Source organism: Typopeltis vanoorti, chromosome 7, assembly GCF_054136105.1.
Source record: "Typopeltis vanoorti isolate ZY-2024b chromosome 7, IOZ_Tvanoo_1.0, whole genome shotgun sequence".
Taxonomy (NCBI): Eukaryota; Metazoa; Arthropoda; class Arachnida; order Uropygi; family Thelyphonidae; genus Typopeltis; species Typopeltis vanoorti.
The window spans coordinates 85,443,607-85,455,350 of NC_143555.1; the positions used below are offsets into that span (position 1 = coordinate 85,443,607).

Here is an 11,744-nt window from a genome sequence, read left to right on the forward strand (position 1 = left end):
TGCGCATGAGCGCGCAACACACACACACACACACACACACACACACACACACACACACACACACACATGTATCATGCGTTATATAAAACATCATTCCATGAAAGTAAATTTAGAATCGTGTTTTAAAAACTAAAATGGAATGGAATGTTCGCGTTTCTCCCTCTCTATAATACTGTCTTTAAAAAATGTAAGTATGTGGCCTAATAAAGGAATGCATATTAAATGATCATAGGTGTACGCAATGTTAGAAATGAAACATTGTTCAGAATCAACCGAGTTCCAGAGTGAGAGAGACAGATATTAATATAAACCTCTATATTAATGATGGAAACATGATGATAAAAAAACATAAAACGGTCTGCAACTTCACGCAAAATGAGAAACAGCTAGGAGAATGATAGAAATCAGGTTTGTCAACCAAGAAACTCAGAGTTGCATAGCTGTGGAGATTGGTGCCGGATGATTACATCCACTGCAGCTCGATTTTCACGGAAGAATTATTATTATTATTAGACACCTCTATTGAGTCCAAACACTCATCGAGGGAGGGCACCTGCTCTACAGCTCCTTCAATCCACCAACTAACCGCAACTACACCAACGCCATCTACCTCCGACTACCACCACTAGTATTTCTAAAGACATTCACAAACATTCATTCCCACGGCGGGATTCGAACCAGCAGCCTTTTGGCTAGATAGCGGATACGCTAACCAGTCGGCCAGCCAGGCTGGCAAGAATTATGTTTACACGCCAAGCGTTATTCCAGAAAGCACTGTGGTTCGACTTGCTTAATGCGGAGTTCGTGGTGATCGGATAGCTGACTATTGAAAACTATGATATGAAGTGACGTATCATGATACACATTCTTTAAATCAAATGCATCTGTTTCGATGTGGTGGCTGCATCGGAAATTTGTTTACCAGAATGTATTTATGTGGTGATGATAGTATGATGTTGTAATGTACTAGGACACTTCATCCAGTGTCGGGGGAAAAGAACACTTAATGTTATAATGGCGTGCTGGAGAAATTCCCTATTGCCCGAGTGTTGTGAAGTTGTATGGAAACGATCCTGCATAAGCCGTGGCGATATCTAAATAAATAATAATAACAATAAAATAATAATAAAAAATAAAAAAAAACAGAGTGTTTGCGTTCAATACATAATTCCAATCTTAACTGTACACGACAGCACTGGAAAGAATTTAACATCGGTTATGGACATGACTAATCTATCATCTTTTCTATTGTAAATAACTGCAGTTTAAATGCTGGAATGGGCCAATATATCTACACCAGTTCACCGATATTTAGAAGAAGGTTTACGCAGCAGAATAACATCCATAAAGCTAATTGAACGTAGGCGAAAGTTGTTTGAGTTTTGTGAAAATAAAGGGTTTGCGTAACATTCATGTCTGAATAATTTCCAACATATTGTAATACTGAATTATATCTGTTAACACCCTATTCGTGTATAAATAATAATAATAGCACATAGAAAATGGAATATTTTTCTTCCAAATGTAAATAAATGTATTTTGTTTTTATTAGTAGCCACCATAGCGCAATTGAAAGAATAGCGGAGCATTGTGCCCTTCGATTGGAAAAGACCTGGGTTCGATCCTCGTCGTGAATCCTCGTCAACGCGCGCCACACACACACATACACAGGGAAATCCTTATATGGGCATTTTCAGTTGAAGGTGAGTTAGCCAATCTCATACGGTGGTAGCAGGGTTGTTTTTTTCTTCCGGAAACTCGCGTTTTTCATCCCGCGTACAGACAAATCGGCCTCCAGAACATTCGCAATTTACAGACAAAAAGTATTGTTGGTGATGGTAGTAGTGTCGTAGTATCATCAACGCCATCTATCACGTTGATGGTAGTAGTGTCGTATTTGAAGAACCAAGTTGTAGTGGAGAGGATGACATGTATTTAGCGAAGTAGAGTAGTGTGCCCTCCCACGATGAGTCCTTGGACTCCCTGGAGGTGCCACGTAACAATGATTATTATTATTATTCTCTTTGGTTCTTTAATTTGTCTTTCAACCAAATAAATTTTAAGTCAAAGTTCGTTGCTTCGAATCGAAGCATCGAACATTTTCTTTTAGATACCTTTATATACATTTCGCGATATTTTAAAAGATCTTAAAGAGATTATGATCCGCTTATTGTGAATCTGCTTTTCCATTTAAATACATATTTTGCATAATGATTCATTTTCTGTTGAATGAAAATGTCGAATGTAATGGTTCTTGTGGTTAGTAATAATGTAATAATGCATCAAGTGTGTCCAACTCTTCCCATCTTTGTCTTTCGTTAATTACTCTGAAGTAATTTCATTAAAATCATAGATTAAGTTCAATAAAAATTATTCAATGAAACTCCAAGCATTCGCTCTATAACTCCGTTCTTGAAATTGAATTTTTCAGCATCAGTTAATCGCCTTTCATATGTGTCTGCTGTTCTTTTATGGTATTAGTAGTAGTGGTAGGTTATTATCGAAATCAACTACTACTACCCCCCCCCCCTCGCTTTCTCGTTAATTAATAATCTTTTTCTGTGAGCATTTCTCAGAACTGCAGTGTACAACTACGGAATTCAAATGTGAACCAATTTACAATCTCAATCACTCAACATCCGAAATCATGATAATAGGAGATAAAATGATAAAATGGAGATGGAAATCATCGATGTCTTTTCACTGCCTCATGTGGACTGCTTATTTTAGGCTCGAAGTGCTTTAAAAGTACTATTTACTTTCAGTAACAAATGTTTGAAATATCCTCCTTAGCCGACTTACGTCACTAATACGTCACACGTTTATAACTTTTGTGAGCATGTCTTTTTTCATGAGATTCTCATGAAAAAAGACATGCTTGTTTATGAATTTTGAATTTATTGATTTTTGAGAGGATTTAATAAATATTTAAAAAATAAATACCTCAGGTTTTATGGCTTTAAACAATGTGTACATTTTGCTTTTTGTAGGCGGCTTTCCTGTTAAGATGGTCAAATATTCTCTGAAGAGTGCAACAGAAAACGATGTTACCCGAAGTCTGGAATGGCTAGCTGTAAATGGTCCAATAGCAATATCAGCTTCCTGAAAATATAGGAAAAATATTTATGATTATATACAAAACAGCGACCCAATTTTATAATAAATATCGTAAGTATGTACCTTTCTCTCAATTGCTCCAATCATTCCATTCCAAGATCCATTTTTAAGCTTCACGCCCCACTTCTGTTCTGGTGCAGGAATGAGATGATAGCTAAGAGAATAAAAAAAAGTTAAGGTTTCATTAAAGAAAAGTAGGTTTATTGATTAGTTAATTACATCTGTATTCACAAATTGCTAGTTCGATGTTAAAATGAAATCTTTAACATTCCTCACTGTTTGTTTATATTACTTTTTATTAAAAATTTCTTACAGTTTATCCTCGAATTCCAATATCATTACCAGAGCTTGAAAACTTCATCCTGGCTTTTGAAGGAAACGCGATATCTATAATTACTGAATGTTGTATACCGCCTACTCTTCAAAATTCTTATCATATCTACCTCCATATCAAATAAATTTAGTTCAATATTCAATGTATTTAATAAATTTAACTCTATATTCAAGAAATTTAATTATATAATACTGTACATTTAAACAGTAACTAAAAAATAATCTATTTATTTTCCGAACTATGCAAATATTAAAGAGGGATTATTAATTTTTAACAAACTAACCAAAGAATGAGATCATATGCAGTTTAATATATGGATATACTTATTATTGAGCATTTAAAGCAGAGGCTGCTCGTGCATAGGCACTGCAGAACTGCAGCACCTCCAATTTTTCTAGATATATAAATATATTTATTAATTTATTTATATTTGCTTGTAATATTTAATTTTATCATCAACAATCCCATACAATTCTCTTATTTTGTATGAAAAATAATAAAAATCCATCTTGTAGCACTTAGGAGGGCGAAGGACACTAGAAGCACTGTGTTTACCACAGTGTCGTATTGCTACGTGCGCAAGCATATGCACATCATATGTGAGATGCGAGCTATTCGCGTAATGCGGCACTGTCCGTCGCGCAGTTCTACCTGTTGTTTATATGCAGTTTGCGCCAGTCGTAGAGTGTTCGTAGTGCTTATCGTGTTTACTCCGTCTCTTTAAATATTTGGACATTACAACTGAAGACATAACATTTGTTATAGTTTTTATTTTAGAACATTATTGGGGTTATGATAATGGATTTTATTTTTAAGTAATTTTGATTTATACTAAATTGTATAATTCATGTTTAATTTTTTTTTTAATTTTTACCATAATTTTGATATTTTATCCATATATTTCGAAAGTTGCAGCACCCCCACGATTTCAAGCCACGAGTCGCCACTGCTTTAAAGAATGTATATTCTTTAAAATTGCCTAATCTCTTTTCTGTTTTGTTTTCAACTACGAAGACAAATCTTTCTTGACTATTTTGAATAACTGCAACTGATACCGCTGAAAATAGAGAGAGAGGGCGTTATTGAATATTGACGTAGTCATTATTACGTCATTAGTGACGTAATCACTGCAACTGATACCGCTGAAAATAGAGAGAGAGGGCGTTATTGAATATTGACGTAATCATTATTCAAAATTGACATAATCATTAATCATAAAGATTTGATTGAAGCTGGCAAGTGAACGTATTCTGCTATCAGTACTTTCAATTAAGGAACAGGAACAGAAATATCCCGTTTTGAATAGGTTTTCTGGCTACTTTCAGCAGCATAAAAAAAAACCCAACATTAAGCGCCTCCGTAGCGCAATTGGAAGAACGACGGTACATTGCGCCATTCGTTTGGAATAGGCCTAAGTTCGATTCTCGTCGCGTCGGGAGGAATCTTTATCTGGACGATTTTCAATCGAAGGTGAGTTAGCCGATCTCATACGGATATAGCAGAGTTTTTTTCTCCCGGAAAGTCAGGTTTTTCATCCCGCATACAGACAGATCCGCTCTTCAGATATGTATGTAAACACATGTATTTACATACATAGAATACTAGTTGTAGTGGTGGTGGAGATGGGCGCTAGATGGCGTTGATGGAGATTATTCATAGTATAGGTTCAGTGTCGTGGTTGAGACAGTTGTAGGTGTCCTCCCGCGATGAGTCTTCGGACTCCTTGGAGGTGTCAGGAATAATAATAATCATCATAATAATAATATAATAAACAATTCAGGTACACAATGAACCAAACAACTCGAAGATCATAGTAATATTTGGCCAAATTTTAATATTATCTTCAAACATTAAACTTGACACCATATGTCAATGTATTGCTGTCATTTATTTAAAATGAATCTAGTTTCGTTCTAAACGTGGTGTTTTGAAACGTAACCTCGTATCTAGCTAGAACATAAAAGAAAGAGAATATTTCTTAATATATAGAAATGCAGTTTCTAAACTTTTACAAACTTTAGGTGTGTTAATTAGTTTGCATGAGATCTGATCAAAATTTAAGTAGGCTAATTCCTCATTTACTATTTTTTTTTGACAGAGCTGAAACATTAGCTTTTTTTTTTTTTCAAACTAATGAGCACGCGGAAGGATGTAATAACTGGATATGACGGGACCGGCATATGGCAGGGACGTATTCATGACTGTAATCCATGTGTGTTCAATGGGACAGTTCGCTTGTTCTTGGGTGGGGGGGGGGAACCCGAATTTCCGTGCAAAAATAACCCTTACCTCGGTATGAGACCGGTTAACTCACCTTTCGTAGAAAATGACCCGATAAAGGTTCCTCACGTTACTGACGGGAATCGAACCAGGTCTTTCCGACCAAAGGGCTTCGTCTATACTGACTGAGCTACGGAGGCTCGGCAAACCTATCTATTCAAGTTAGAAAGCTGTGAAAAACAGTGTGATGATACTCCTTCCTCAATACTTCCTAATATGAACTGTGTTAATATATTTTGTTTCATTTATTCCTAACTTCATGCCTGTCAGAATTAGAAATCATTCCATGGAACTTACGTGAACTTCATTTCGGAAGCGAGATAATTTAGAAGATCAGCCACTGGACCAGTTAGACTCATACATCCATTTTGTTCCACGACGCCTACATAAGGCTTCCACTGAAAGAAGTATAGATTATTATTAGCAAGATTTTACCTAACTTGTTATTACACAGTACTGTATATATATATATATATATATATATATATATATATATATATATATATATATATATATATATATATATATATATATATATATATATATATATATATATATATATATATATATATAAGTCTAAAGATGTTATAACACCAGGGCAACTCATTGTAAAGGTGGGTAAAGTTCTGATCACTATTTTTAGTATTTTCCCATAATGTGAAGCACATCTCACTAGAAGATGTATACTGCAATGCATTATGGGTGAGGTCACTACCCAGACCGGTTTCAACCTTTATATATATATAATATCTTAATAATATAAGATATTATATATAATATAAGATATTATATATATATATATATATATATATATATATATATATATATATATATATATATATATATATATATATATATATAATATCTTAATAATACATTGAAGATGATTTGTAAAAGCACTTTCAGTTAATATGCTGACGATATAAATGCCCTCGTCTTCACACATTGGGGAATAAAGGGTGTTAACAGATTTATTCTTTTTTTTTTTAATTAACTTTGATATATCCAACAGAATCCCTACTGGCTGAGTTGAGCTAACTGATTCTGTGGGAAAATGTTAATGAGTGCAAGTTTAACTTGGTGAAGTTCAGGGTTATGCATTTTATACAGAAAACTCTTATATTAATGAGAGTACGCTACAAGTGGTTGATAAAGGTAGATTCCTGCTAAACTTTACAGGCCACACTGCCATAGTGGTTATCACATCAGGTAACTGCAACATTGTAGAGAACAAGACAGAGAAATCTTAGTCGCAGGAATAAGAAAGGTATTCTTGCACTTGAAGAGATCATGATAAGACTGCATTTGAATTGTGATGCTCTGAAAAGTCTCCAACGTCTGCGAAATAGGAGGAAAGGAGGGAGGGAGACCATACGATAGAAACATACAAGCTAATAAATGGATTTTATAATATTTATGCAAGAAAAGTTTACAATTTATCGTAGATGGAAGAGAGCTGTAAGTCGTCTCCTGAAACCACGTAAGGGTGTTATCAGCAAGCATGTAACGTCCATGTTCAATTAATGCGTAGTTAGTTAATAGAATAAACTGTCAATTGGAAATGTGACTGCATTTTCGGTGAATATTTTAAAATTATATATCTGCGCCAGTATGCGAGTGTTTTTCTCCTGCAAACGACAGTTTTTCGTCCCATAAATTCAAGAAAATCGACCTGTAGAACCTACATTATTTCAGACAATAATATATTGCATTATTATTAGAGGGGGAGAGATGGCAGCACATATTTCCCTCTCTTCACAGGATATTTAAAGTTAGTCATAGTCTTCAACCAGCTATCTCTGATTGCTACCAGCGGAGAGTGAATGGCCCACTCATGCTCCAAAACTTATAACAGGACTAAAACCACCTTACCTACTCCCTACAGATAATAAAAGGCCTTAGTGAATTTTTTATAACAAAAATAATACTAAAATTATTAATAAATTCTTCTTTATTAATGTCTGAATAAATAAGACACTAGATAAGAACAGAGATCTGTAAGTTGTCCAACTGCAACACAGACTACAGACAAGAGCATACAAAAAACACAGGTAGTTTATTATGTATGGACATGAATACGAGGAGTATCAGAAACAAAGGGGTGCAGTTTTGTTGCCTTGGTATGTTGATACTTCATATTGTAAGCATTAGTTATACCTGGCTATCAGAATCAAAGATACTAACTGGTATGGATTTTGTAAAGGATAAAGTATTTTTAGGATAGAGAGGAAAAGAGAGGAGAGGTGCTACTAATGATGTTGGACAACTTGAATCCAGTTAGTGTTGAGACCTATGACTACAATACTAGTAACAGTTTTTTAATCTGGCAATGAGTTTGAATCCATCTGTATGAGGTGGAGGTTAACAAGATCAAACATCTAAAGGGCTGTTGTTAAAGATCTAGTGAATCGGTTGCTAGTGAAGAAGAAATGAATCACCAAATAAAGACAACGGGTGCGAAAAGAGTAATTATAATGGGAGATTTGAATTATCCAAACATTGATTGCATATCAGTAAAATCTCATGAGAAGAATGAAGCTGAATTTATTGAGCTGTTCCAAGACAACTTCCTCAATCATCATTTGACAGAAGAAACTCCAGGCCAAAGAGTGTTAGATTTTATTTTAGTGTCAGGGTGTGTATAGCTGGTGATTACAGTGACCATGTGATACTCACTTGGGAAGAGGCTAAGTTTATGAATACTCCATTCAGTAAAGGTTACATGCTCAACTAAAAATCAGGAAATTATAGCCAACTAAGAAGTATGCTGGGTTCAGCGCAATCGAATCAGTTGTTGGATGGGATATCGAGAGTGCACGGACCATGTTTAAAAATATTTAAATGATGCAATATCAGCTGTGTCCTTAGAGTTCGAAGAATGAATAGAGTAGGAGATGGATAATCAGCATGTAATCTTATTCAGCAAGAGATTCGTAAGAAAAGTATGATGTGAAAGGAATACCGTGTGAATACGGATGATATCCGTTATGAAAATTATCAGCAACAGGCTAGAAGAATCGTAACCTGTATGCGGAAAGCTGAATATCAAAACGAAACTTGCTCTGCAAGTTAAAGGCAACTCCAAAGCATCCTAACGTTATGCTGAAAGTGCAGTAGTGAATAAATTAATCCGAACACTCACGTTTTAAAGAAATTTTAATTTCTTAAGAAAATAAGTACAATTAAACTCCATTTCGCCTAATAATTTGCATGTGCTTCTCTGTTCCTAATAAGCTCATCAATTTTCTTAGGCATGGATTCTACCAGCGTAGAACACATTTTTTCTCATTTCTGCATCTCGAAACCATACTTTTATAATGGGTTGTATTAAGTTATCCTTTGATCACAATTTAATTTTCCAAGTCTCTTTTTCACTATGGCCCGTAAATTTTCTATTGGGTTAATGTCAGAAGAGTTAGATCGCCACTGAAGTAATTGGATATCGTGATATTTGAGGAACTCTTCACTTTTTGGAAGTGTAGCATGGAGGGAGATCCTGTTGGAAGACAAGTTGAGTTCTTTGTCTTTCTGGATTCTGTGGGACCACTCTTTTCTCCAATCTTTTTATGTAGTGATCAATTTTCATCATACTGTCAACAAGCACAAGTGATGATAGACCGTTATGTTTAAAACAACCCAAGGACATTTTTATATCTCGGTGGTTAGGAGCTTGTTGAAGATAGGCGGGTAAAGTGTTCTCAGTCTTTGATATGCGAGGACAGGATAATTGTTCTCTGGAGACAGAAAAGGCTCTCATCTGAGAACAGAAACTTCTTCCACTTCTCAACAGTCTTTGTACACTTTTGCCCACTGGAACCTCTTTTTCCACAGAGCCTTTGTCAACGATTGTTTCTTTTTTGATCTGTGGGCAGTCCTCGCTGCTTACAACAGTCTTCGACGGACTGTCATGTCAGAAACATTAATCCTACTAGCTGCCAAGTGTCTATTTAAGTCTACATCAGACAATATTGGATTCATTCTGCTTTTCCTAATGAGTAAATGTAGTTTTCCTTTTTTTCCAACATTTTCCTTTTCTGATAGAAGAAAAGGAACCTGTCTCCCTAAACCTCTTTAAATTCGCATTATCAGTACCCAAACCAACACCACACTTATTGTCAGTTTTTCCATGAGTCATGGTTGTGTGCTGAGAAAGAGTACATATTCTGAACGCTTTCTTGGAGATGTATCCATTTTATGGTTACACAAAATGAATAACACACTACGAATGTCAACTTGTTTACACTATTAAAAACGCACAGCACTGTTAATAAACATCGTAGAGAGTTAAAATTGTTAACACATATAGCACTCAATCAAAATTGTGATCGAAAACCAAAATCAAATGCATGAACAAACGTTCGGTTTGTTTGGATTAATTTGTTTGCTACTGTAATATAAAAAATGAATATGAAATAATAGCTTACTGAATGTATATGGTGCGAGGGTGACCGATGAAGAAGAGGTTATTCAGCTAATGAGTGTCCATTTTGCTAAAAGCTATCAACCTGGTGTGTGTGCTCATGCAACCTTTTTTCACTGAATAAAGAAACTCGGGTATATAAGGAGGAGGTATTAGAGCTGCTGCACAAACTCAATAAGAATTCAGCATAGGGACTGATGGGATATCCGCACAGATGCGAAAAGAGTGTTCAGCTGAATTGGCTTTTCTTTTGACCAGATTGTATAATTTTAGTCTCGGAACAGGAGAGACTTCACAGGATTGAAAGAATTTATGGTAATCCATAATGGTGGTGCAAAGAGTTATGCTTTCAACTGTCGATCTATTAGTATTTCTGGAGTAGTGATGAAGATTTTGGCAAAGTTGGTTAAGAGTCGCATTCATAAATGGGTTGACAGAGAATCAAAATCCAAAAGTGTCATGATGTATCCATCCTCTTGTCTAACTCAATTAACATCATGGATATTCTAAGGAAAGTTCATGTTTTAGTAACTTTCTCACATTTTATAATAATGTTACTATTGAACTAGACAAGGGGAATGAATACACCATGACACTTTTGGATTTTGCTAAGGCTTTTAATAGAATACAAAATGGAAGACTGTTGCAGAAATTGGAGAATATGGATTTGAATTATAAAATATTAGAGTGGATAATGGATAACTGAATGACAGATACAAAAAGTGGTATTTGGGGATTTGAGTTTGCAAGATTTACAGTAACCACTAGTGCACCACAAGGATCACTCCTTAGTCTGCTGTTATTCAATCGGTACATTAATATCGTTCGGAAAGATTTGACAGGTGACACTATTTGCAAATGATGCAAATACAGGCAGGGTAATCAGGAATGCGGCTGATATGCAGTACTTGCGAATAACTTTAAAGGCCGGAATTGTAGGAATAGGAAAATGGATCTCATTTCAATGTTAGTAAACGCAAAATCCTGCACATCGATCAGATTAGATATCTAATGTCATATTATATAGGTTATTGGTCGGATTATCCTAGAAGAAACTGATTATGCTAGAGATCTTGGAGTTTTAGTAGATAGGAAGTTGAAATTGGAGGGCCATATAACAAAGATTGCAAATACAAATCAGAGGATAAATGCAATGCTGAAACGAACTTTGATATTTAAAGATAAGGATGTAATTTTTCCTCTCTACGAGGGCTTGATAAGGCCTCACTTGGACAGTAGTGCATAGGCCCAGTGTTTTTGTTTCCTTGGTGATTCTGATACCATGGAGAGAGTGCAAAGGAGAGTGTTGAAATGATATCAGGATTGTGAGATACTGATTATGAAGACGGATTGAGAATTTGTAAACTTCTTACACTAGCAAACAGGAAAAAGAGGGGGTGATATTATTGAGACTTACAACCTTTTGCAAGACTCGTACAGGATTTCAATTTATAGAATTTTAAACTTATGGAGGGTGGGGAAAGGACATTCTTGAAAGCTGAGAATGAATGCAGTCAAGAAAGGGATGAGTTCTAGATTTTTCTCTAATAGAGTAGTGCCTGATTGGAATGGATTGCCATTGGTTGTTGCGTG

General features: G+C 35.2%; 1 protein-coding gene across 1 annotated transcript in view; it reads right to left on the bottom strand.

Moving 5' to 3' along the window:
- LOC150104829 (uncharacterized) overlaps nucleotides 1-6,157 on the bottom strand; it is a 65,560-nt gene extending 59,403 nt beyond the window's left edge. Inside the window, exons 1-3 of the mRNA XM_090395070.1 lie at nucleotides 6,029-6,157; nucleotides 3,181-3,271; nucleotides 2,944-3,102 (exon numbers count right to left, since the gene is read on the bottom strand). Coding sequence (XP_090251196.1) covers nucleotides 2,944-3,102; nucleotides 3,181-3,271; nucleotides 6,029-6,090 — 312 coding nt within the window. The 5' untranslated portion in view covers nucleotides 6,091-6,157. The remainder of the gene's footprint in view (nucleotides 1-2,943; nucleotides 3,103-3,180; nucleotides 3,272-6,028) is intronic.
- Nucleotides 6,158-11,744: the final 5,587 nt, after the last annotated feature.